The 22,759-nt window shown below is 36.9% G+C and overlaps 1 protein-coding gene across 1 annotated transcript in view; it reads right to left on the bottom strand.

Annotated features, from left to right (window-relative positions):
- The window catches only part of LOC116874693 (DNA polymerase theta-like), a 132,986-nt gene that overhangs the window by 33,311 nt on the left and 76,916 nt on the right, over positions 1-22,759 (bottom strand). Inside the window, exons 17-20 of the mRNA XM_032869571.1 lie at positions 15,316-15,459; positions 14,151-14,347; positions 4,457-4,697; positions 84-277 (exon numbers count right to left, since the gene is read on the bottom strand). Of these exons, the coding sequence (XP_032725462.1) occupies positions 84-277; positions 4,457-4,697; positions 14,151-14,347; positions 15,316-15,459 (776 nt within the window). The remainder of the gene's footprint in view (positions 1-83; positions 278-4,456; positions 4,698-14,150; positions 14,348-15,315; positions 15,460-22,759) is intronic.

Raw genomic sequence — 22,759 nt, 5'->3', positions numbered from 1 at the left:
CACAAACACATTTAGGAAATACACACACACACACACACACACATAATTTTTAACTCTAAAATTCCCCATTCCCGTGATACAACCTCAGCTATGTCATCTGAACTGGTGAAGGAAAAACTGTGTCCAGCTAGTTGATAGGCCTGAGTCTCGATTGCATCCAGCTTGGCTTGCATTACGTGTTTCTGACTTTCACATTCTGTGGTACTAAAGCCAATTCCATTTAGTTCTAGCAAAGCCAAGCAGTACTGAGAGGGCATTTCCACTTTACAAAAAATATCTGGAAGAAAAAAAGAAAACTAAAACATTAATTCGCCAGTAAAGTGACTAGATCAACATCATCACCTAAACACACATGGAATTTTTCTAGGCAATTCAGAGATGCTACTCAAGATATTCTTCATGATCCAGTCTCATGAGCAGCACTCTCAGGCCAACAAGGAAAGGCATAAAAGTATTTCCTACTTTTCTACTTCAGCACTAGACTACTACCCTTGTCTATATGGAGAGCAGAAAAACGCAATCTTGTGACTAGTCTGGACTACAAAAGACTGCATTTCTCCCAAGATAATGTTTCTGCTTCTATTCTTCGTAAGAGCATGAGAACCAAACTTATTTGCTAAACTGACTACAATGAGTTAACATCCTGAAATTATTTCCAATATTCCTAGTTCCATGGTATGCATGCTTACACAAAGAACTAAAAATGGAGGTTTTTTATTTCCCAATGCTCTTACCAAAGAATAAAGATTCCTGAACTAAGAATCAGAGTATTTTTCTATCTGCTGACACTTCTCAAAAGAGTAGCCATGCTTTTTAACCACAAAACAATTAAGTTTGAATATTAAAAAATACAAATAAAACATTTCCAAATATTTGAAATTGAAAACCAATCTTCTAAATAACTTAGGAGTCAAAAGTGTCATAACAAAAAATGTTAATAAGTATTTAAGACAAAATGAAAACATTACAGGTCAAAATTTGTAAGATATTATGCAAGTAGAGCTTTGAGATTTATAGCCTTTAATACCTCAATTAGAAAAGAAAAAAATGATGTGAAAACTAATATGCTTAGTGTCATATTTATGAATTTAGCTTTGAGATTTATAGCCTTTAATACCTCAATTAGAAAAGAAAAAAATGATGTGAAAACTAATATGCTTAGTGTCATATTTATGAACTTAGAAAAGGGGCTGCAAAATAAAGTCAGAACTAAAAATCAAAGGCAAAAGTTGATTCTTTGGAAAGACTGAAAAAATTGAATAAACTTCTAGTAAGATTAAACAATAAATATGGTGAAAGAAAAAGACAATGTAACAGATAAAGCATTGATGTATTAAAAAATCAGCAATCGCTTAATAACAATAAATTTGAAAATCTAGATGAAATGGATAATTCTTAAAAATATAGTTTATGATAATAAAAATATATAACAATAATATAATAAAAATAGAGTTTACCAAAACATAAAGATATAATTGAATAATTTTACACTTATTAAAGAAATCAAAGTATTAGCTAAAAATATTTTCACAAAGCAACAATTTATAGATAAATGGTACCAAAATTTCAAGGAACAAACACATCATTTCTACGATATATAAACTCCTCCTCCAAAGGAAAAAAAGAAATTATATCTATCAACTCATCCCATGAAACTAGAATAACTTTGTTACCAAAAACAAAGCACAAGAAAGAAAAATTACAGCCATTTTATAGCTGATGAATTGGCAAAGTTGAGACAGTATGAATCAGCAAGATTTCTTTCCAGTTGTTGTTTAGAAAATAAAGGTATAACTATTTTGAAAAACAATTTAGCATAATCTTATAAAGTTGAATATTTCCATTCTTATGAATGGAAATTCATAAGAATTCCACACTCAAAAAAGCAAATCCACACTCAAAAGAAATTCAAAAGAAATTCTTGCCCACATGTACTAGGAAACATGTATATATGTAAGAATATATATTCAGAACTACTTGTTATAGCAAAACAAAAAAACAAAAACAAGATAAAACAAAAAAAGAAACAACCCAAACATTCATCAACAGGAAAAGGGACATATAAATTTTGGCACACTCACCCAGTGATATATGACACAGCAGTGAAAATGAATAAATTTTAGATTCTTACAATGACATGCATGAATCTTACTAACATGATACTGGGTAAGAAGAACTAGTCCCAATGTGACATATGTTTTATAAAGCTCAGAAACAAGCAAAACTAATAATATATAATAATATGTTGTTTGGATATATTTTAGCAAATATATATATATATATATATACACATACATACATATATATACACACACACACATATATATGCTAAATTTTTTAAATTAAAAAATAAATAAAATTTAAAATAAAAAGTAATGGAATGATAAACATAAAAGTTGGGATGTGCAAGAATGAAGGACCACATAGTAGACACAAATGTCTATTATTAAAAGTGTGAATTAACAGATATTACATATTAAAAAATAATAAATAAGAAGAAGACCAATGATGATAGTGTACATGAAAGAAAGATTATGACAAATACAAATCTGTATAGTTGAGATCCACTTTAAAAAAGAGAGAAACCAACTCACTCCATCTCTAGAAAATCTATGTTCAAACCACTCTAGAAAGGACCTAATTGAGCCATGTGAAAAGAACAGGATATTTGGTCCTAAGTCACATTGAGCAAAGTCACACTGTTATTAAAATTGAGTCACACCCAAACAAAAATCAGCTCACAGTGGGAGAAGTCAGCTGCCAGAACATACCCACCCAACAGGCAAGAAATGAGAAAAGAAAAAGATGAAGATTCTAGAGATCCTTCAAGGACATCCTGAAATAATCATTTTCAAAAAAATTTGACAGTTGTTTACATTCTCTCTAAAAACTTTATCTCAATGTGCTTCTATTCTATGGACTCTATGAATAAGAAAGACTCTGCACTGTACAAGAATGCATTTAATAACTCCTGGTCACTCACTCTTGAAAATTGCATTAAAAAAGGAGCTTTCAAGGCACACTGAAATTGTAAAAGTTAAAAATACCAAATCTAGATTGTTTCTTATACTTTTCTGGAAAGGAAAACCATAATTTCCTTTTCCTATAGATGAAAAATTATCTTTAAGAGTGGAAAAGTTCCCTCCCAAAGATATTGAAAGCTTTTAATTTTGTTAATAGGCAACAAATGTTCATAAAAAGTTACAGACTAATCCATATCACCAGCACCAAATGTTAGATTCTTTTTTTTTTAAATTATTTGTTTCTTTCCAGCGTAACAGTATTCCAAATGTTAGATTCTAAGGGCAAAGCTGACAGGGAAAGAGAGCTGTGTTCATTCGGCTTTATCACCCATGAATGTAGAAGCAGTGGCATATGTACCATATACTCCAACTCCTTGGCCTGCCTACATTAGAGAAGCTGAGTTTGAAACATTTCAGTGTATGTTCAAGAGCTGCTAATTAACATCGCTTAAGCAAGTCTCCTCTGAACAAACAAGTCAGTTTGATCTTTATATTATTCTACCCCAATGATGCTGGGGAGAACATTATTATCAGCATGAAGAGCTTATACTAGTAGTAAAAAATCATCATCACCATCATCATCACTAACACAGTAATAAGCACCCAATCTGGCAAACACTGAGTTAAGTTCTCTCTCATTTAATATTTATAACATTATAAGAAATAGATTTAAAGAGTGTCAGTAGCTTGCCCAAGGCCTCTCACTAATAAGTAATACAGCCCAGATTTAACTTGGTCTGTGAAAATTCATCAATCTGTTATTTCTAGTATTTATTAATCAGGCAATAAAATCACAGTTTAAATCTTCTCACAATGAAGTCAACTTTGTTCCACTTCATCATTTCTACCATAAGCATACGATATGTTCTCTGAAGTCAAGGTACTCACTCTGGGCCAAGAGACTGCACAATAAGCCCATGCTATTTATCATGACATAAAAATTCACATAAATATGCTTTGCTAAAGAAATGATTTATAGTTCTAAAAAGAAAATACATCACTTTTTATATTCCATAACAGATTAGGTTTTAAGTGTGAATAAAAATCGTTGGATAACGTTCAAATATAAAATTAGCAATAAATGATAAAATGCCACGAATTCTCTTCATTACAATAGAGTCTGAGGTCTGCAAACTAGTGCCAAACCAGGGCCAGATGCCTGTTTATATAAATAAAGTTTTGCCAGAACAGTTATTTTCATATTGCCTATGGCTACTTTTGTGCTATTATGGCAGAGTTGAATATTTATGATTAAGACTGCCTGGGCCTCTACAGAAAGTTTGTTGACCCTGTCCTAGAAAACCCAAAAATAGAGTTTGCGTTAGAAGTGTGATAAAGAGTGATAAAGACCTGTGATCAAAAAAAAAGTGGCTAAAAACAGAACTGTCACCAGTCTGTAACAGCATGAAAATGCCAGCAAAGGTTGTTTTTACCTTGAAGGTTTTCCTTCTTCAACAAAGAATTGAGTTGATTCATAGCATTGAAGGTGAGAATGGACTCTACAGATGCTCTGTATCTCCCAGAATGCTCAGTGTTGACATTCAGCCCCAGACTCTGAATTCCTTGTCCAGTCTCTATCCCTTCCATGAGGGGAAGCTCATGAGGAAGAAAACTGGAAACTATGCTGTGAAGAGTTGGCTCCTTAGAATCTGGATCTAGTAACCAGCACGCCACCTAAATGGGTTCAAAGACATTTGTACACACTTAAGTTAAAAGGGGAAAATGCTCATTTCTAATCTCACTCCTTTTTACTTAATACTAATTCAGTGGTCTTCCCAGGAGAGGAGAACAAAAGTGTAACTGTAAATTGTACAGGGACTCATTTTTGGTGCGAGTAAGAGCAGTTTTCAAAAAAAGAAAACTTACAACTTTTCCACTATAGCACTCCTGCTGATCTGGTTCTGAAATAGCCTTGAAATCCAAGTGCCTCTCAGATAATTAAAACCATATTTCTGAAAATATAGATGAAATCTTCTCCACAAAGGCTGATTTTGGCTAAGCTACTATAATAAAGATGGGCCTATATAAGTTTTAGGTTTTTAAAAGTTCTTTCAACATCATAAGAAGTGATACAATTAAAACTTTAATCCCAAAATTTTAGAAAGCCTCTAGGCTTTGCCATCAGGATGAGGGCCTGCCAACGGGGCCATCCAACAAACCATTTGACTGCTAATTTTAACTTCCTTGCCAGATTAGACCTGTAGTTTCATGTGTGCGCATGCGTGACTTTTATTTCCTTTTCCTAAAAATTTAAATTCAGTTAATTAACATATATATTATTAGTTTCAGAGGTAGAGTTCAGTGATTCCTCAGTCTTATATAATACCAGTGCTCATTACATCACGTGACCTCCTTAATATCCATCACTCAGTTACCCCATTCCCCACTCCCCAGCAACCCCCAGTTATTTCCTATGATTAAGAATCTCTTATGGTTTATCTCCTGTAGTTTCTAACACTAGGTGATCTAGCAGATCAAAATTCAATTAGAATAAGGAAACTTAAGCCCTTTTCATAATTCTGGCAATTACATGACTCAATTACTTCTTCTGTACTTTAAGAATGTAGTTTGATAGGGAAGAGTGATATTGTGAATTGTAATAAGAAATATAAATTTGGCCTTTGTCCCCATTTCTATCACAGAACTTCTAAAACCTTGGAAATTTCCTAAACTGTGAGATAAAGGCATCTTTTGTCATGTTAATGAGGTGACTTTAGAAATACCCCTAGGTTACCTAAGGATGGGAGTTGGCTACCAGAGGAACCAATCCTGTGATTGAAGGGTTGGAACGTTCAGCCTGACCCCTTGACCTGGTTGGAGGTGCCTGGATGTTGAATTATCACCAATGACCAATGATTTTTTTTTTTTTCTTTAAAGATTTTATTTATTTATTTGACAGAGAGAGATCACAAGCAGGCAGAGAGGCAGGCAGAGAGAGAGGAGGAAGCAGGCTCCCTGCTGAGCAGAGAGCCCGATGCGGGGCTCGATCCCAGGACTCCGAGATCACGACCTGAGCCGAAGGCAGCGGCTTAACCCACTGAGCCACCCAGGCGCCCAACCAATGACCAATGATTTAATCAATCGTGCCTATGCAATGAAGGTTTCATAAAATCCCAAAATGACAGGGTTTGGAGAGCTTTGAGGTTGATGAACACAGAGATGCTGGCAAGAGTAGTATGCTTAGACTGAGCATGGAAGCTCCCTTCCATCTGATTAATTGAATCTGAAAGGGGAGGAGGTCACAAGAACCTCTCATTTATAGTCAGTCAGAAATAGAGGTAAGAACCTGGACTTAGAACTTGCATCTGACATCCTTGCCAGATGTCCTTGGAGGGAAGGGGATCCTTAGAATATCTAGTCTATAGTCAGTTGGTCAGAAGCACAAGTGTTAACTTGGGCTTGCAGCTGGCCTCAAAAGAGCAGGCACTACTGTGGCACTGACCCTTAACCTGTGGAATCTGATGCTATCACCAGGGAGGTAATGTCAGAATTGAGCTGAATTGTAGGAAACCCAGCTAGTGTTTCCAGCATGTCTTGATGATATGGGAGAAACCCTACAAACACATCAGAATTAGTCTCAGAACAATTTTACTTGGTGTCAGAGAAGTGGGTCTTACTAGAAAGGCCTGGCTCACAGAAATATATGGTTTATAAAGAGAAAGGATAAAAGGATGGGAGATGATGATGCTTTGATCCCTGGATGGCTACCTAGTGACCCATGTATGAAACTGTAGCTACACTACAGTTACTAAGGGTAAAATTTACTAATGCAATTTAGAAATGGCAGACCTAACACCTGAGAAGTTGCTCACTGGATATATAAGTACATGAAAAATAGTAAGCACACTAAGCATGCAATCTCTTGGTTACTGTTTTCTGCGACAGCTAAATAAACGTAAAGGAAACTGATAGGTCTGGGACTTAATGGTGAACAAAACTCTGATCTGAGTTGGTCTGAGCCTCAAGTCAACTGTGCAGGGGCAACATGAAACAACCCTAAGACCTCTGGTCACCAGTAAGGTAATCAACGTAGGAGCGAAATACCTAGAAACTATCAAAACCAGGAGGTATAGTATGATAGAGTTGTTTCATTTTGTGGATCAGTATCATCAACTCTGCATCAGTAATGCAGAGATCCACTAAAATGGATTATGAGAGTAATTTAGGAGTGTTTGGTTTGGGATGCTGCAGAATGGAAGAGCAGAGGGTTGATGTAGGATCCAGAGCTCACTATTGTACAATTCAAGTTGAGTGTATGTGATCCAGACACAAGGGAGTTTATTCCTATGGGAACAGCTAGTCTGGTGTATTGGATAAAAACCATTATAAAGTCCGTTTACACTGAAAGGGGGACTGTCCCTCTTCTAAATGCCAACTGGAACACCCCAGATAAAGCAGTTGATATTCTTCATATGTTTCACATGCTTCAAAGCAGTCCCATATGGGGATATTTACCTGCTGAAATCTAACCATTACTCAGGTCATAATAAATGCTGTGGTTTATGGCAGCCCATTTCACACAGGTACCCCATATAACCTTATTGTTGCAAAACTGAAGGACAGTTTGGAAAGCCTCATGAAATTTGCCTTCTCAGCTTCCTCTCATAGGCTTTACAGATGGTAATAAAAACATTAGGTTTATTGACAAGAGATTGGGAAGAGTCAGGGGGAGGTCAAGAGACTTCCCAACAAGGTGGAAATTTTTAAAAGGTTAAGAAATAAGGTGAATGTGAAGCAAATATTGATAGGAGCAAGGGAAAGCAGAAACAGAAAGGAAAGAGGAAACAGAAAGGAAAGAGTCTCAGGACTCACACCAGCAGGATGGAAATTTTTAGATGGTTATTAAGAAATGTGATGAATAAAATGGGTGTTGCTGGATTAAAAAAAGATTTTAATAAAGTATCACCAAAGGTTGGGTGGGTTAAAGCAACTCCCATTAAAGGGCCCCAAACAGGAGCGCCTGGGTGGCTCAGTGGGTTAAGCCTCTGCCTTCAGCTCAGGTCATGATCTCAAGGTCCTGGGATGGAGCCCCACAGATTAATCAAGTTAAAGACTGATAAAAGGGCTGGGGTCCCTTGGCTCAACCCCTCCCTGGGGACCCAAAGCCTTTCAGAGAACAGTGGGTAAAACTATCAGGTGGTAGAAAAGAGAAGTTCCCAGGACCCCTTGAAGGGAGATCTAGGAACCTCCGTAGTAAAACCCATCGATAAAGCCTTGACTTGGGCTACACTTAGAATAAGAGAATTGCAAAAATTTAGTGGTTGATAGGATTATGTAAACTGGAATGTTTAAGCAGGTATTATGTAAAGAAGTTTTATCTCCTTGGGGTGCATGGATAGCTTAGTCAGTTAAGTATCTGCCTTTGGCTCAGATCATAATCCTGGGGTCCTGGGATCAAGCCCTGCCTCCCTGCTCAGCAGGGAGTCTGCTTCTCCCTCTCCTTTTGCCCCTCCCCGCACTGGTCCTCAGGTGAGCACATGTGCTCTCTTTCTCTCCAAATAAAATCTTCACAAAAAAGAAAAAGAAGTGATATCGCCTTTACCTGAATATTTTATGGTAAGGGTATTACGTCTGCCTGGGGAACACTTCCTCAACCTACCTAGTTTTATAAAACCAAAACACATTGATGAAGTCCTAATGGATGTTATAGTTAGAAATGTGAGAGTTGGCAGAATGAAGGAAAAGGACTGTAGGAGAATTGATATGTTTGAACAGGCTTTAGATGAAGTGGTTGGGTCTTTACCTGATTGAATTTTAGGGATGGATATTATGTCTAACAGAGGAACATGTCCCATAATTAGTACTGTAAAACACAAAAGGCATGTTAAGTCCCACCCTTCAAGCAATGTTAAATGCTGTGCAAACCAGTAAGTTTGCCTGAGCCCACAGTGTGGAATGAAGCTTGAGTGTTGGTAGAGACATATTCTTTGTGCAATAGCCCTATCTGGAGACTGCGGCTAATGGCAAGAGCTTGGGCACATGTGCCAACAATGACTATGGGGACTTTAAACAAGAGACTTTCCATTTATGGCCTTGCTATCTGATATTATTAATTGAAGTTATTCTTATGACTAAAGGATATACCATGACCTTGAAACCTTAAATACCTACCCAACACAGGTAATATCTGAGAAATGCTCTAACAGAGTTGGCAGTGCCCAGTAGAATTCCATAATAAAATGGAAACAGGTTATACAGGATCATGCTGCCTGGAGAATGCGAAGAAGAGATATTCGAGAGCAGGGAGCCTTTTTTCTCTTAGGCTTGACTCTGGCATTGTGTGAGGAGTTGCTGCTGGATTCTATTGTCACTGACAGTGCTCTATAAACAGCTCATGACTGACAAAAAGCTGCTAGGTTTTTGGATGGCAGTTCCAAAGTGAATGGACAATACCCTGTTTTGGAAAGTCATCATCCTATTCAAAGAAGATAGAAACAGATCATCTTGGTGTACTGAATTGCATGCTATTTTCCTAGCAGTGATGAAAGAATTGAACAGCTAGGAAAAGGCCCTATATTTGGGTTTCCACTGGCTCATGAATAATGCCTGATAGCATGGCCAAAATGTCAGTCAGGATGACAATGGAGACCTAGCCTGCTAAATGGATGCTCCTACAGAACACAGTCCTATGGAAATTTGAAGGGGTGCATTAAAGTAGGACACATTAATGCCCTTCACAAGAACTCCCTTCCAGGTTTGGAAGGTGACTAGAATTATCAAGCAGATGTCTCTGCATGCCCCTTTGAGATGGTTGCCTGGGCCCCTGAATGAAGGCCCATGAATGAAGGGAATGAGCACAGGGTTTGCTGTAATAATGCAGAAATGGGCTGAATCTCGACATATTCCTCTTGTACCCTCTGAGGGTAAAACAAAGGCTAAAACAAACTATTCTGTCAACAAGAGAGTCAGAGACTACAGATGGTTATTCGGCAGATTCCCCAGAAGGAAGGCCAGGAACATAGCTGGTAGGTGATACTAATGCTAGTATCCTTGGAGAGGTACAAATGGGTCCAGATAGGAACAGACATTGACTCTGGACCATGCTTTGCTTTCCTGAGTGTAGATACAAATGTTATGAGTGCTATAAAAGAACCAGAACAGAAGATTGCACCAGTTTGGATGGTTGACCAACATTTCTTCAGACCAAAGAACACACTTGATAGCCCATAATGCTCACGAGGGGCAAAGAGATATCCTCAGTACTAGTTTGATAGAGAATTGGAATGGGTAGCTAAAATGGAGGGAGATAAAGGCAGCAAGGCTGGCATATAAGTAAGTCTTCATGAGTATGTGCTCCCATTCAACATGAACATGAGTGGGGCTAAAGGTGTGTCCCCACTGGAAATAGTTCTCTGGATCTGGGGAAGTAAGGATGGGGAAGATGCTGGTATACACTCTTCCTCACATCACCTCAACTTTTTTCCTCTTAGCTGATGCAGGGGTCACAGGACCAGGACTACAAGTATAAGGGATGGAAATGGTGATTCCTAAGTAAGAAACTATAATCATGCCAGATGGGGTGAAGGCACATCCTGACCCATCAGGCCCTTCAGAATTATAACACAAAGGTTAAAAGCATAGAAGGAAAAATAGTAGCTATGGGTAAAGAAATGAGTAAGTAGATTATATAATGAGGAAAATCCAATATTAACACCTCAAAAGAAGCTCTAAGCAAGAGATGTTATTGTCTCTTAGCTCAATTATGTTAGATGCCTGAAAAGGTGAAGCCATATATTGCTGACACCCCTCTTGCTTTTGGAACCTGGTAAGATCAAATGGAAGCCTACAAACCTGAGATACATTTTCATATAATGATGATGGACTGGGTAGTTAATAACTGAAATGGGGTTCTAGTAATGTGCCAACTTCTTTTAACTTTTACTACTGTTTTGCTATAATACTCACATTATAACGATCATTTGAAGACCAGGGGTGGACTGTGACATTGTGACTTATAAGAAATATGTATTTGGTCCTCCTTCTCATTTCTAGCACAGAACTAAAATCCTTGAAATCTGCTAAAATGAGAGACCCCCTCCCCCCCCAAAAAAAAAGATGAAGAAGAAAAGATGTCTTTTGTTATGTTAATTAGGTGGCTTTTGGAATGTCCCTAGGTCACCAAAGGATGGGGATTGTTCTAGAAGAACCATCCCTGTGACTGGGGGGTTGGAAATCTTGGTCCCACACTCCTAGGATGGGGGAGGAGCTAGTGGCTGCACCAATGGCCAATGATTTAATCAATCATGCCCATGTATGAAGTCTCCATAAAAACCCAAAAAACAGGGTTTGGAGAGCTTCCAGGTTGGTGAATAAATGGAAATGCAGGGAGAGTGTTGTGTTTGGAGAGGGTATAGAAGCTTCATGCCCCTTCTTACATATCTCTCCCTATTTACCTCTTCATCTGGCTATTGATCCAAATCCTTTAATATCTTTTGTAAAAAACAAAACAAAACAAAACAAAAAACCAGTAATCTAAGAAATAAACTGGTTTCATGAGTTCTGTGAGCCCCTTTAGCAAATTAATTGAACCCAACGAGGGGGTGGTAGGAAACTTTGATTTATAGCTGGTGAGTCAGAAGCAAAGGTAACAACCTGAATAGGCAGTGTCAGAATTGAGTTCAATTGTAGGATAATCAGCTGGTACCCAGGGAATTGTTGGAGGTGTGGGAACCTCCCCACCACCACATTAGAAATTGGTGATCAGAAACCTTTTAGAGAATATCGAATAAGGTAGTTTGATGTCAAAGTTCGCACATGTTTCTTATAAATGTGAGATTTTTAAAATTAATAGTTTATCTTCTTGCATCAAAACTGTTATGATTGACAAAACCAATTATGCAATGTTTCAAGTAGTTTGTGCAAAAAGTGCTATAATAAATCTGAGATGGTATAGTTTTTGTTGTTGTTGTTTTTCTTTTTTTGGCATAGTAGTTTTTTTTTTAAATTTCTTTAATGTTTAAGGAAAATAAAATATTTTTTGATATAAATTGGTGTGGGCTTCAGATACTTTTATTATCCTACGGATATCTAATTCTTTACATACAGAAGATTAACACCACTCACCTGAATGTTCAGTTAGTGAGAATTTTAAGCATTCTTCTGTTAATTGGAACACTACAGGGGTACTCTGCAGATTTTCCTCTGTGCTAACCAGGCATTTGATAAGCATTTTCAGTGTATCTAGAAATCCCCTGACTATGTATCAGTGAGACTTGGAAAATGGTTTTCTTAATTGTGATTTCTTGTGCTCTCTAAAAATACCTCCATTATTTTAATCTGTAAATATAACCACTAAGGTATATGGAAGACCATTCTTGAGAGAGTTTTTGTACCTTCTCTAAAACCAAGAGAGTCATAAAATCTCATTAAAACATCTGAAACATAAAATATTTTTTCTTGGGGCAGCTGGGTGGCTTGGTTGGTTAAATGTCTGACTCTTGATTTTGACTCAGATCATAATTAGAATTGTGAAATCGAGCCCTGCATTGGGATTCATGCTCCATGTGGGGTCTTCTTGAGAATTTCTCTGCAAATCCATAACAATAATTATACAAGTGGCAAGATATGAGAATGCACATGCCCAGGAACATTTTTACTTTCTTTTTTTTTTTTTTAATGAAGACTACCTATCCTTTAATGAAAACTACCTTATAACCTATAGATATTGGTGAATTAAAACAAAATGTGTAACAATGGCACATTAGGAAGTGAGGTCTGATGATGGCATAGTAGTTTTAATGAGAAACTCGTATGACCCATATTCTCATTTTGGACTCTGGAACATCAAAAATTTTTTGAGCTTTTTTGTTTAAATTCAACTAATTAACATATACTGTATTGTTAGTTTCAGAGATATAGTTCAGTGATTCATCGGTGTTATATAATACCCAGCTCATTACATCACATGCCCTCCTTAATGTCTATCATCCAGTTACCCCATACCCCACCCCAGCAATTCTTAGTTTGTTTCCTATGATTAAGAGTATCTTATGGTTTGTCTCCCTCTCTGATTTTGTATTGTTTTACTTTTCCCTCTCTTTCTCTATGATCTTCTGTTTTGTTTCTTAAATTACACATGTGAGATCATATGATAACTCTTTCTTTGACCAGCTTATTTATATTTAACTTATTTATATCCTCTTGCTGTATCCACATCGTTGCAAAGGCAAAATATTTTGTGTTTTTTTTTTTTTGTTTTTTTTTTTTTGAGAGCCGAGTAGTATGGAACATCAAAATTAAGTGACAACTTTTTATATCCCGGAAAGGTCAATTTAAAAACTACACAATTTATCACATGTAAACCAAGCCTAGCGTGAACTACAGAAAAGGACAATATCTGCAGTTTATCTGATACTGCCTTTGGAAATCTTTCCCCCAAAAAGCTAAAGAAGCTAAGAAACCAAAATTTATTCTGTTATTGATTATATTGCTAATAACAACCAAGTAATATCATATATCAATTCAAAATTAATATTCCATATGCCTCATGTATCCAGTATCAACAGGGAGAAAAAAACAATACCCTTTGAAAGCTGTAAGATTATAAATGTCTTATGAAAATGATTTTACTATAAAGTGTATGTTACAATAACATAAGTTACCCTTTCCTTACTCAGAATCATCATTATGAAAAGTCTACCATGCTTTGTTATTATAATAGCAAAATTCTCAGGGGCTAGTAAGGTAATTTGTCTTATGCCAAATGGCCCTAACTACCATTCTTTTTGATGTCTTAGGTTTATACATTTTTCCTATTTTCTGCCTCTCTCTTCATTGATATTTGAAACATCCTCCTATCCTATATTTGAATCTGACAGTTCTCATTTCGTTTCTAATTTACTGAGAGAGAAAACCAAACATAACCAAAATAAAAAAAATTTTACATCTCTGAGGAAAGGTATGAACTTTAGTGCTTCAAATTTGTGGAATCTCTGTTTTTATCTACACAGAGGTAGGTGGTGTATCACATTCTGTTCTCGGTGAATGAGATTACTAGATAAAAGAGTGACTACACTAAAAAATTTAAGCTTCACTGTTGGAGCTAAATAAATACCAAGTCATTTAAGAATTAACACAATGCATTAAAAATTTTTTTAAGTATGGTAAAAATTAAATAAGACATGAAACCTTAGGATCTTCATAACTTTGTTCCAGGGAGATACCACAAGACAGAAGAAGAATTTTATAGCTCTGGATGAAGTCATATATGATAACAGAACGTTCTTTATCAGATTCCTCTTGAAAGCAGGATAGAAGGTACCACATTCTCTCTTTCACAGTCAGGCTTGGATCCAGAGAAGGTGGGACCAAACTGGAATTAATTTCTTTAGAAAACAAACAAAAAGTCTTAAGGCAAACATTACATGCATTCATTTGAAGCAGCAATTTTTAATGAAAAGATTGAAAAGCCTAAGGGTGTAACTCCATGGAACCAATAATTCAGCATCACCTTATTGAGGTCACATGGCTTCAAATATTATAGCTTTTGCCATGTAATTAATAATGCTCTATTTAATTAGGTGAAATTTTTAAATATCAAGATTTCTAGGAATAAATTTACACTTCTCAGAATAAGGAGTTAAAAACATAAAAGGTATTTTGAAATGAATTTTAAATGAAATCCTTTTTTAAAAGATTTAGTATGAATGTATAACACTAGATTAAAAAAAATAGAAGTTCAAGTATCTATTTAACATAACACATTTTCCCTCAAAACAACTGAAAAATATTTCATTCTTCACGGCATTCTTTAAAATGTTGATTTATTAATTTTGTTCCTGTCTAAAACCAATCTATCAGCTAGGTAATGTAACAACTGTAATCAAATCACAAGGAATTTCCAGATCACATCCTCTCAATTTTACAGACATCTACAAAGGCTGTATGATTCAACTACTGTAGATGTTCAACTCATCTCTGTCTCTAGATAAGTTCCAGACCTAGTCAATAACATGAAAAAAAGTCTGGAAAGAAACCACTATGATCCAATCTCCAAAAGTAAACCCTCAAGGTGGCCAAGAAGTCCCAAAGTCTCCACTGCCTTCAAGAAGAAAAGATAGTATCAGTAGCCCATGGGATAAGTAAAGGGGAATAAAGGTAGTACCTAAGACATACATTCTAGTTAATAAATGAACTAATATACACAATAGTCACTATCCCACCCAGAAAAAATTTTAAGCCTAAAAATAAATTCTAGTTAAGTATCAGGAAGTTATTCTCAACAAATAGGTCATTATCCTAATAGAGGTTATATTAAAATTATATGGTGATTAAGCCAATAGTGACTACTTACCAGGATGCTTTTGTTCCTTCTGCAATGAAAAATAATAAGCATCTCTTCCACCCCAGCATACTGCCAGACCAACAACCAGGATGTCATCACAACCTTTAACAGGAATGCCATCATCTCTAATAGGGGTTTCCTGAGGTGAGCTAACTAAATAAATCAAAAGTGAGATAGTTTAAAATCTCAAAACAAAACCATTAAACTGAATGTTAAAACAAAAACAAAAACAAAAAAAAGGTGATTGGGGGAGGAGAAAGATGGTGGAAGTATAAGAGACCTAAATTTTATCTGGTCCCAGGAATTCAGATAGATATTTATCAAACCTTACTGAACACCTACAAACTCAATGGAGATCGAAGAAAAGGATAGTAGCAGTTCAATGAACAGAAAAGCGACCACTTTCTGGAGAGTAGGATATGCAGACAAGTGAATCTGAGGCAATATTTGAGAAGATAGACCACAGGGAGGGAGCCTCTTTCAGCTTGCTACTGGCAAGTGATACAGCAGTGGAGCACAAAATCAGAACTTTTTAAGAAGTCTGTTCTGCTGAGGGACATTGCTCTAGTGGCTAAGCGGAGGGTCAACCTCACTGGGACAGTGTGGTCTCAGAGTAGTATCAGAGCAGGGAAGCCAGCTGCAATGATGGAGCTAAGGAGTGGGCTCTTAGCTTGGGGTTGTCATAAACCGTGATCTGTAGCACAGTTGGGGCACTACTCTTCAAACAAGGACCCAAGTGGCAGATCCGGAGAGACTCCCTTTCCTCCCCAGGGAGGAGCAGCACCAGAGAACACTACAGGAATCTGCTGGGTTTGGAAACTCCAAAAGGGGTCATGTGACAGAGAGCCAGAGATAGAAACACTCAGTCAAAGGCTGGGTGAGCATAGAGTGCAGCCAGAGATCAGGGAGAGAGAAGTGATTGACTGCTTTTCTCTGAGGGCTGACTGAGGAGTGGGGTCCTGAGTTCTCAGCTCCTCCAGGGCCAGAGATTGGAAGGCTGCCATTTTCATTCTCACCTTCCAAAGCCATATGGAAAGCATTCATGGAACAAAAGCTACCGAGAGTGAACCCAAGCAGATTACTTAACCTGGCCCCTGTCAAAGGTGGTGCAATTCCATCTGCCTCAGGCAAAGACATTTGAGAACCACTGCAACAGGCCCATCCCCCAGAAGATCAGCAAGAACATCCAGCCAAGACCAAGTTAATCAATCAATGAGAACCACAAAACTCTGGCACTAGGAGAATAGAGCACATAGAATTAAAAACCATTTTTCCCACAATTCTTTAGTCTTTCAAAGTTAATGTTTTTAATTTTCATTATTTTTTCTTTTTCTATTTTTTTAAAATTTTTCTTCTTTCCTTTTTCAACTTACGTTATTTTCAGCTTATCTTATTATCTTTTCATCTAATCAAATCCTTTTCTAAAATCCTTTTTGTCATTTTTATAGTCATATTCTATCCCTTCATTGTATTTAACCTTATTTTGTGTGTGTGTGTGTGTGTGTGTGTGTATGTATATATATATATATATATATATAAAGGCTTTTCTTTCTTTAAAGTTTTGGGATACAGTTTCTTCTAAGAGACCAAAAGAGACCCTAAATCTAGCAAATGGCTTTGTTCTACTCTCCCACCTGATCACATTTTCTCCTTTTTAAAAATTTTTTTCATCCTTTTTTCAACCATCTTATCAATTCCTTTTTTAAAATCTTTTTAAATTTTCATCTTTATAGTCATATTCTATCCCTTCTTTGTATTTACCCTTATTTTTGTATATATACGTTTTTGTTTAAAATTTTAGGAGGCAGTTTCTTCTAACAGAACAAAATACACTCAAAATCTAGTGTGTGGCTCTGTTCTATTCACTAGCCTGATCATATACTTTCTTTCTTGTTTTTTTTTTTTTTTTTCTCCTTCCTTTTCTCTCTGGTTTTGGGTCTCTAATGATTTGTTTAGTGTATATTTTCCTGGAGTCCTTGTTACCCTTTTAGCATTTTGTTCTCTCATTCATCAGTTTTTCTCTGGACAAAATGACAAAACAGAATAACTAGCCTCAAAAAAAAAAAGTACAAGAGGCAGTACCAACTGCCAGGGATTATGGACATTAGTAAAACATCAGAACTAGAGTTAATAATGATTATTATATAGATACTAGATGGGCTTGAAAAAAGCAAAGGAGGTAGTAGAGAATCCTTTTCAGAAAAATAAAAAAAAAACCTAAAATCTAACCAAGTCAAAATCAAAAAGGCTATTAATGGGGTACAATCAAATATGGAGGCTATAACTGCTAGGATAAATCAGGTAGAAGAGAGAATTAATGATATGGAAGAACAAATGATGGAGAATAAAGAAGCTGAGAAAAAGAGAGATAAACAATTACTGGATCATGAGGGGAGAATTCAAGACTTAGTGATACCATAAGACAAAACAATATTAGAATAATTGGGATCCCAGAAGAAGAAGACACAGAGAAGGGGGCAGAAGGTATATTAGAGCAAGTTATAGCAGAGAACTTCCCTAATTTGGGGAAGGAAACAGGCATCAAAATTCAGGAGGCACAGAGAACCCCTCTCAAAATCAATAAAAATAGGTCAACACCCCAATATCTAATGTTAATGTTAAGTCTCAGAGACAAAAGAAAATCCTGAAAGCAGCTCAGGACAAGAAGTCTGTAACCTACAATGGTAGAAACATTAGATTGGCAGCAAACGTATCCACAGAGACCTGGCAGACCAGAATGGACTGCCATGATATATTCAGAGCACTAAACGAGAAAAATATGCAGCCAAGAATACTATATTCAGCTAGGCTGTCACTGAAAATAGGAGAGACAAAAACTTCCAGGAAAAACAAACAAACAAACAAACAAGAACTTGAGAACACCAAACCAGCCCTACAGAAAATACTGAAAGGGGTCTTCTAAACAAAGAGATAGCCTGAAAGTAACATAGACCAGAAAGGAAAAGACAATATAGAGTAACAGTCACCTTACAGACAATACAGTGGCACTAAATTCATATCTTTCAAGAGCTACTCTGAATGTAAATGGGCTAAATGCCCTAATCTAAAGACACAGGATATCAGATGGGATTAAAAAAAAAAAACAAACAAAAAAACAAGGCCCATCATTATGCTGTCTGCCAGAGACTCCTTTTAGACTGAAAGACACCTCCAGATTTGAAGTGAAGGGGTGGAAAACCATTTACCATGCTAACGGACATGAAAAGAGAGCTGGGGTGGCAGTCCCTGTATCAGACAGATTTTAAACCAAAGACTATAATAAGAGATGAGGAAGGACACTATATCATACTTAAAGGGTCTTTCCAATACAACGATCTAACAATTTTAAATATTTATGCCCCTAACGTGGGAACAGCCAATTATATAAGCCAATAAACAACAAAATCAAAGAAACATATTGACAATAATACAATAATAAGGGACTTTAACACCATCCTCACTGAAACGGACAGATCATCTAAGCAAAAGATCAACAAGGAAGTAAAGGCTTTAAATGACACACTGGACCAGATGGACTTCAGATATATTCAGAACATTCCATCCCAATGCAACAGAATACACATTCTTCTCTAGTGCACTGGAACATTCTCCAGAATAGATCACATCCTAGGTTACAAATCAGGTCTCGATTGGTACCAAAAGATTAGGATTATTCCCTGCATATTTCTGGAGCTCACTGATTTGAAACTAGAACTCAATCACAAGAGGAAAGTTGGAAAGAACCAAATACATGGAAGCTAGAGAGCATCCTACTAAAGAATGAATGGGTCAACCAGGAAGTTAAAGAAGAATTTTAAAAATTCATGGAAAAAAGTGAAAATGACAACACAACTGTTCAAAATCTTTGGGATGCGGCAAAGGCAGTCCTAAGAGTAAAGTATATAGCAATACAAGCCTTTCTCAAGAAATAAGAACAACCTAACGCTACACCTAAAGGAGCTGGAGAAAGCACAGCAAATAAAGCCTAAACCCAGCAGGAGAAGAGAAATAATAAAGATCAGAGCAGAAATCAGTGAAATAGAAACCAAAAGAATAGTAGAACAGATCAATGAAAGTAGGAGCTTGTTCCTTCAAAGAATTAATAAGATTGATAAGTCCCTGGCCAGACTTATTAAAAAGAAAAGAGAAAGGACCCAAATTCATAAAATCATGAATGAAAGAGGAGAGATCACAACAAACACCAAAGAAATACAAACAATTATAAGAACATATTATGAGCAACTATATGCCAGCAAATTAGACAATCTGGAGGGAATGGATGCATTCCTAGAGACTTATAAACTACCAAAACTGTGCACCAGGAAGAAATAGAAAACTCAAACAGATCCATAACCAGTAGGGAAATTGAAGCAATAATCAAAAATCTCCCAACAAACAAGAACCCAGGGCCAGATGCCCTCCCAGGGGAACTCTACCAAGCATTTAAAGAATAATTGAGGGGCGCCTGGGTGGCTTAGTGGGTTAAGCCTCTGCCTTCAGCTCAGGTCATGGTCTCAGGGTCCTGGGATCAAGCCCCGCATCTGGCTCAGGTCATGGTCTCAGAGTCCTGGGATCGAACCCCGCATCGGGCTCTCTGCTCAGCAGGGAGCCTGCTTCCCTTCCTCTCTCTCTCTGCCTGCCTCTCTGCCTACTTGTGATCTCTGTCTGTCAATAAATAAATAAAAATTTAAAAAAAAAACCTTCACTTTATTAAAAAAAAAAAAAAGAATAATTGATACCTATTCTCCTGAAACAGTTCCAAGAAATAGAAATGGAAGGAAAACTTCCAAACCCATTTCATGAGTCCAGCATTACTTTGATCCCAAAAGCAGACAAAGACTCCATCGAAAAGAATTACAGACCAATATCCTTGATGAACATGGATGCACAAATTCTCACCAAAATACTAGCCAACAGGATCCAACAGTACATTAAAATATTATTCACCATGACGAAGCGTAATTTATTCCTGGGCTGCAAGGTTGGTTCAACATCTGCAAATCAATCAATGTGATACAATACATAAATAAAAGAAAAAGGACCATATAATACTATCAATAGATGCAGAAGAAGTATTTGACAAAGTACAGCTTCCTTTCTTGATTAAAACTCTTCAGTGTAGGGATATAGGGAACATGCCTCAATATCATAAAAGCCATTTATGAAAAGCCCACAGTGAGTATCGTTCTCAATGGGGAAAAACTGAGAGCTTCCCCCCCTAAGGTCAGAAACATAGCAGGGATGTCCACTATCACCACTGCTGCTCAGTATAGTACTGGACGTCTTAGCCTCAGCAATCAGACTACAAAAAGAAGTAAAAGGCATATGAATCAGCAAAGAAGAAGTCAAACACTCACTCTTTGCAGATGATATGATACTTTATGTGTAACCCAAAAAACTACACTCCAAAACTTCTAGAACACATACAGGAATTCAGTAAAGTGTCAGGATATAAAAGCAAAGTACAGAAATCAGTTGCCTTTCTATAGACCAACAGCAAGACAGAAGAAAGAGAAATTAAGGAGTCAATCCCATTTATAATTGCACCGAAAGCCATAAGATACCTAGAAATAAACTTACCCAAAGAGGCAAAGAATCTATACTCAGAAAACTATAAAGTACTCATGAAAGAAATTGAGAAAGACAGAAAGAAATGGAAAAACGTTCCATGAGCATGGATTGGAAGAACAAATACTGTGAAAACGTCTATGGTACCTAAAGCAATCTACACATTTTTTTTAAGATTTTATTTATTTATTTGAGAGAGAATGAGTGAGAAAGAGCATGAGAGAGGAGAAGGTCAGAGAGAGAAGCAGACTCCCCAAGGAGCTGGGAGCCCGATGCGGGACTCGATCCTGGAAGTCCAGGATCATGACCTGAACCCAAGGCAGTTACTCAACCAACTGAGCCACCCAGGTGCCCCCAGCAATCTACACATTTAATGCAATCCCTATCAAAATACCATCAATTTTTTTTTCCCTAAGAGATGGAACAAATAATCCTAAAATTTATACGGAACCAGAAAAGACCTCAAATAGCCAGAGGAATGTTGAAAAAGAAAGCCAAAGTTGCACTATGAAGTATTATGCCTCCATCAGAAAGGATGAATACCCAACTTTTGTAGCAACATGGATGGGATTGGAAGAGATTATGCTGAGTGAAATAAATCAAGCAGAGAGAGTCAATTATATCACTTCACTTATTTGAGGAGCATAACAAATAGCATGGAGGATAAGGGGAGTTAGAGAGGAGAAGGGAGTTGAGGGAAATTGGAAGGGGAGGTGAACCATGAGAGACTATGGACTCTGAAAAACAATCTGAGGGTTTTGAAGGGGCGGGAGGTGGGAGGTTGGGGGAACCAGGTGGTGGGTATTGGAGAGGGCACGGATTGCATGGAGCACTAGGTGTGGTGCAAAAACAATGAATACTGTTACGCTGAAAACAAATTTAAAAAATTAAAAAAAAAAAAAAGAAAGAAAGCCAAAGTCGGTGGCATCACAATTCCAGAATTCAAGCTCTATTACAAAGCTGTCATCATCAAAACAGTATGGTACTGGCACAAAACAGATTCATAGATCGATGGAATAGAATAGAGAGCCCAGAAATAGACCCTCAACTCTATGGTCAACTAATCTTCGACAAAGTAGGAAAGAATGTCTAATGGAAAAAAAAAATACAAATGGTGTTGGGAAACGTGGACAGCCACATGCGGAAGAATGAAAATGGACCATTTCCTTACACCACACACAAAAATAGACTCAAAATGGATGAAGGACCTCAATGTGAGACAGGAGTCAATCAAAATCCTTGAGGAGAACAAAGCCAGCAACCTCTTTGACTTCAGCCCCAGCAACTTCTTCCTAGAAACATTGCCAAAGGCAAGGGAAGCAAGGGCAAAAATGAACTATTGGGACTTCATCAAGATCAAAACCTTTTGCACAGCAAAGGAAACAGTCAATAAAACCAAAAGACAGCTGACAGAATGGGAGAAGATATTTGCAAATGACATATCAGATAAAGGGCTAGTATCCAAAATCTATAAAGAACTTATCAAACTCAACAGCCAAAGAACAAATAATCCAATCAAGAAATGGGCAGACGACTTGAAGAGACATTTCTGCAAAGAAGACATCCAGATGGCCAAAAGACACATGAAAAAGTGTTCCACATCACTCTGGATCAGGGAAATGCAAACCAAAACCACAATGAGATACCACCTCACAGCAGTCACAATGGCTAGAATTAACAAGTCAGGAAATGACAGATGTTGGTGAGGATGTGGAGAGAGGGGAACTCTCCTACACTGCTGGTGAAATGCAGCCACTCTGAAAAACAGTATGTAGATTCCTCAAAAAGTTGAAAATAGAGCTACCCTATGATACAGCAATTACGCTACTGGGTATTTACCTCAAAGACACAAATGTAGTGATCTGAAGGGGCACATGCACCTGAA

This window comes from Lontra canadensis, unplaced genomic scaffold (genome assembly GCF_010015895.1).
Source record: "Lontra canadensis isolate GAN:19392208 unplaced genomic scaffold, GSC_riverotter_1.0 scaffold38, whole genome shotgun sequence".
NCBI classification, from domain to species: domain Eukaryota; kingdom Metazoa; phylum Chordata; class Mammalia; order Carnivora; family Mustelidae; genus Lontra; species Lontra canadensis.
Note: the sequence above shows the minus strand (reverse complement) of the source record. Positions and strands in the feature narration are given on the sequence as shown.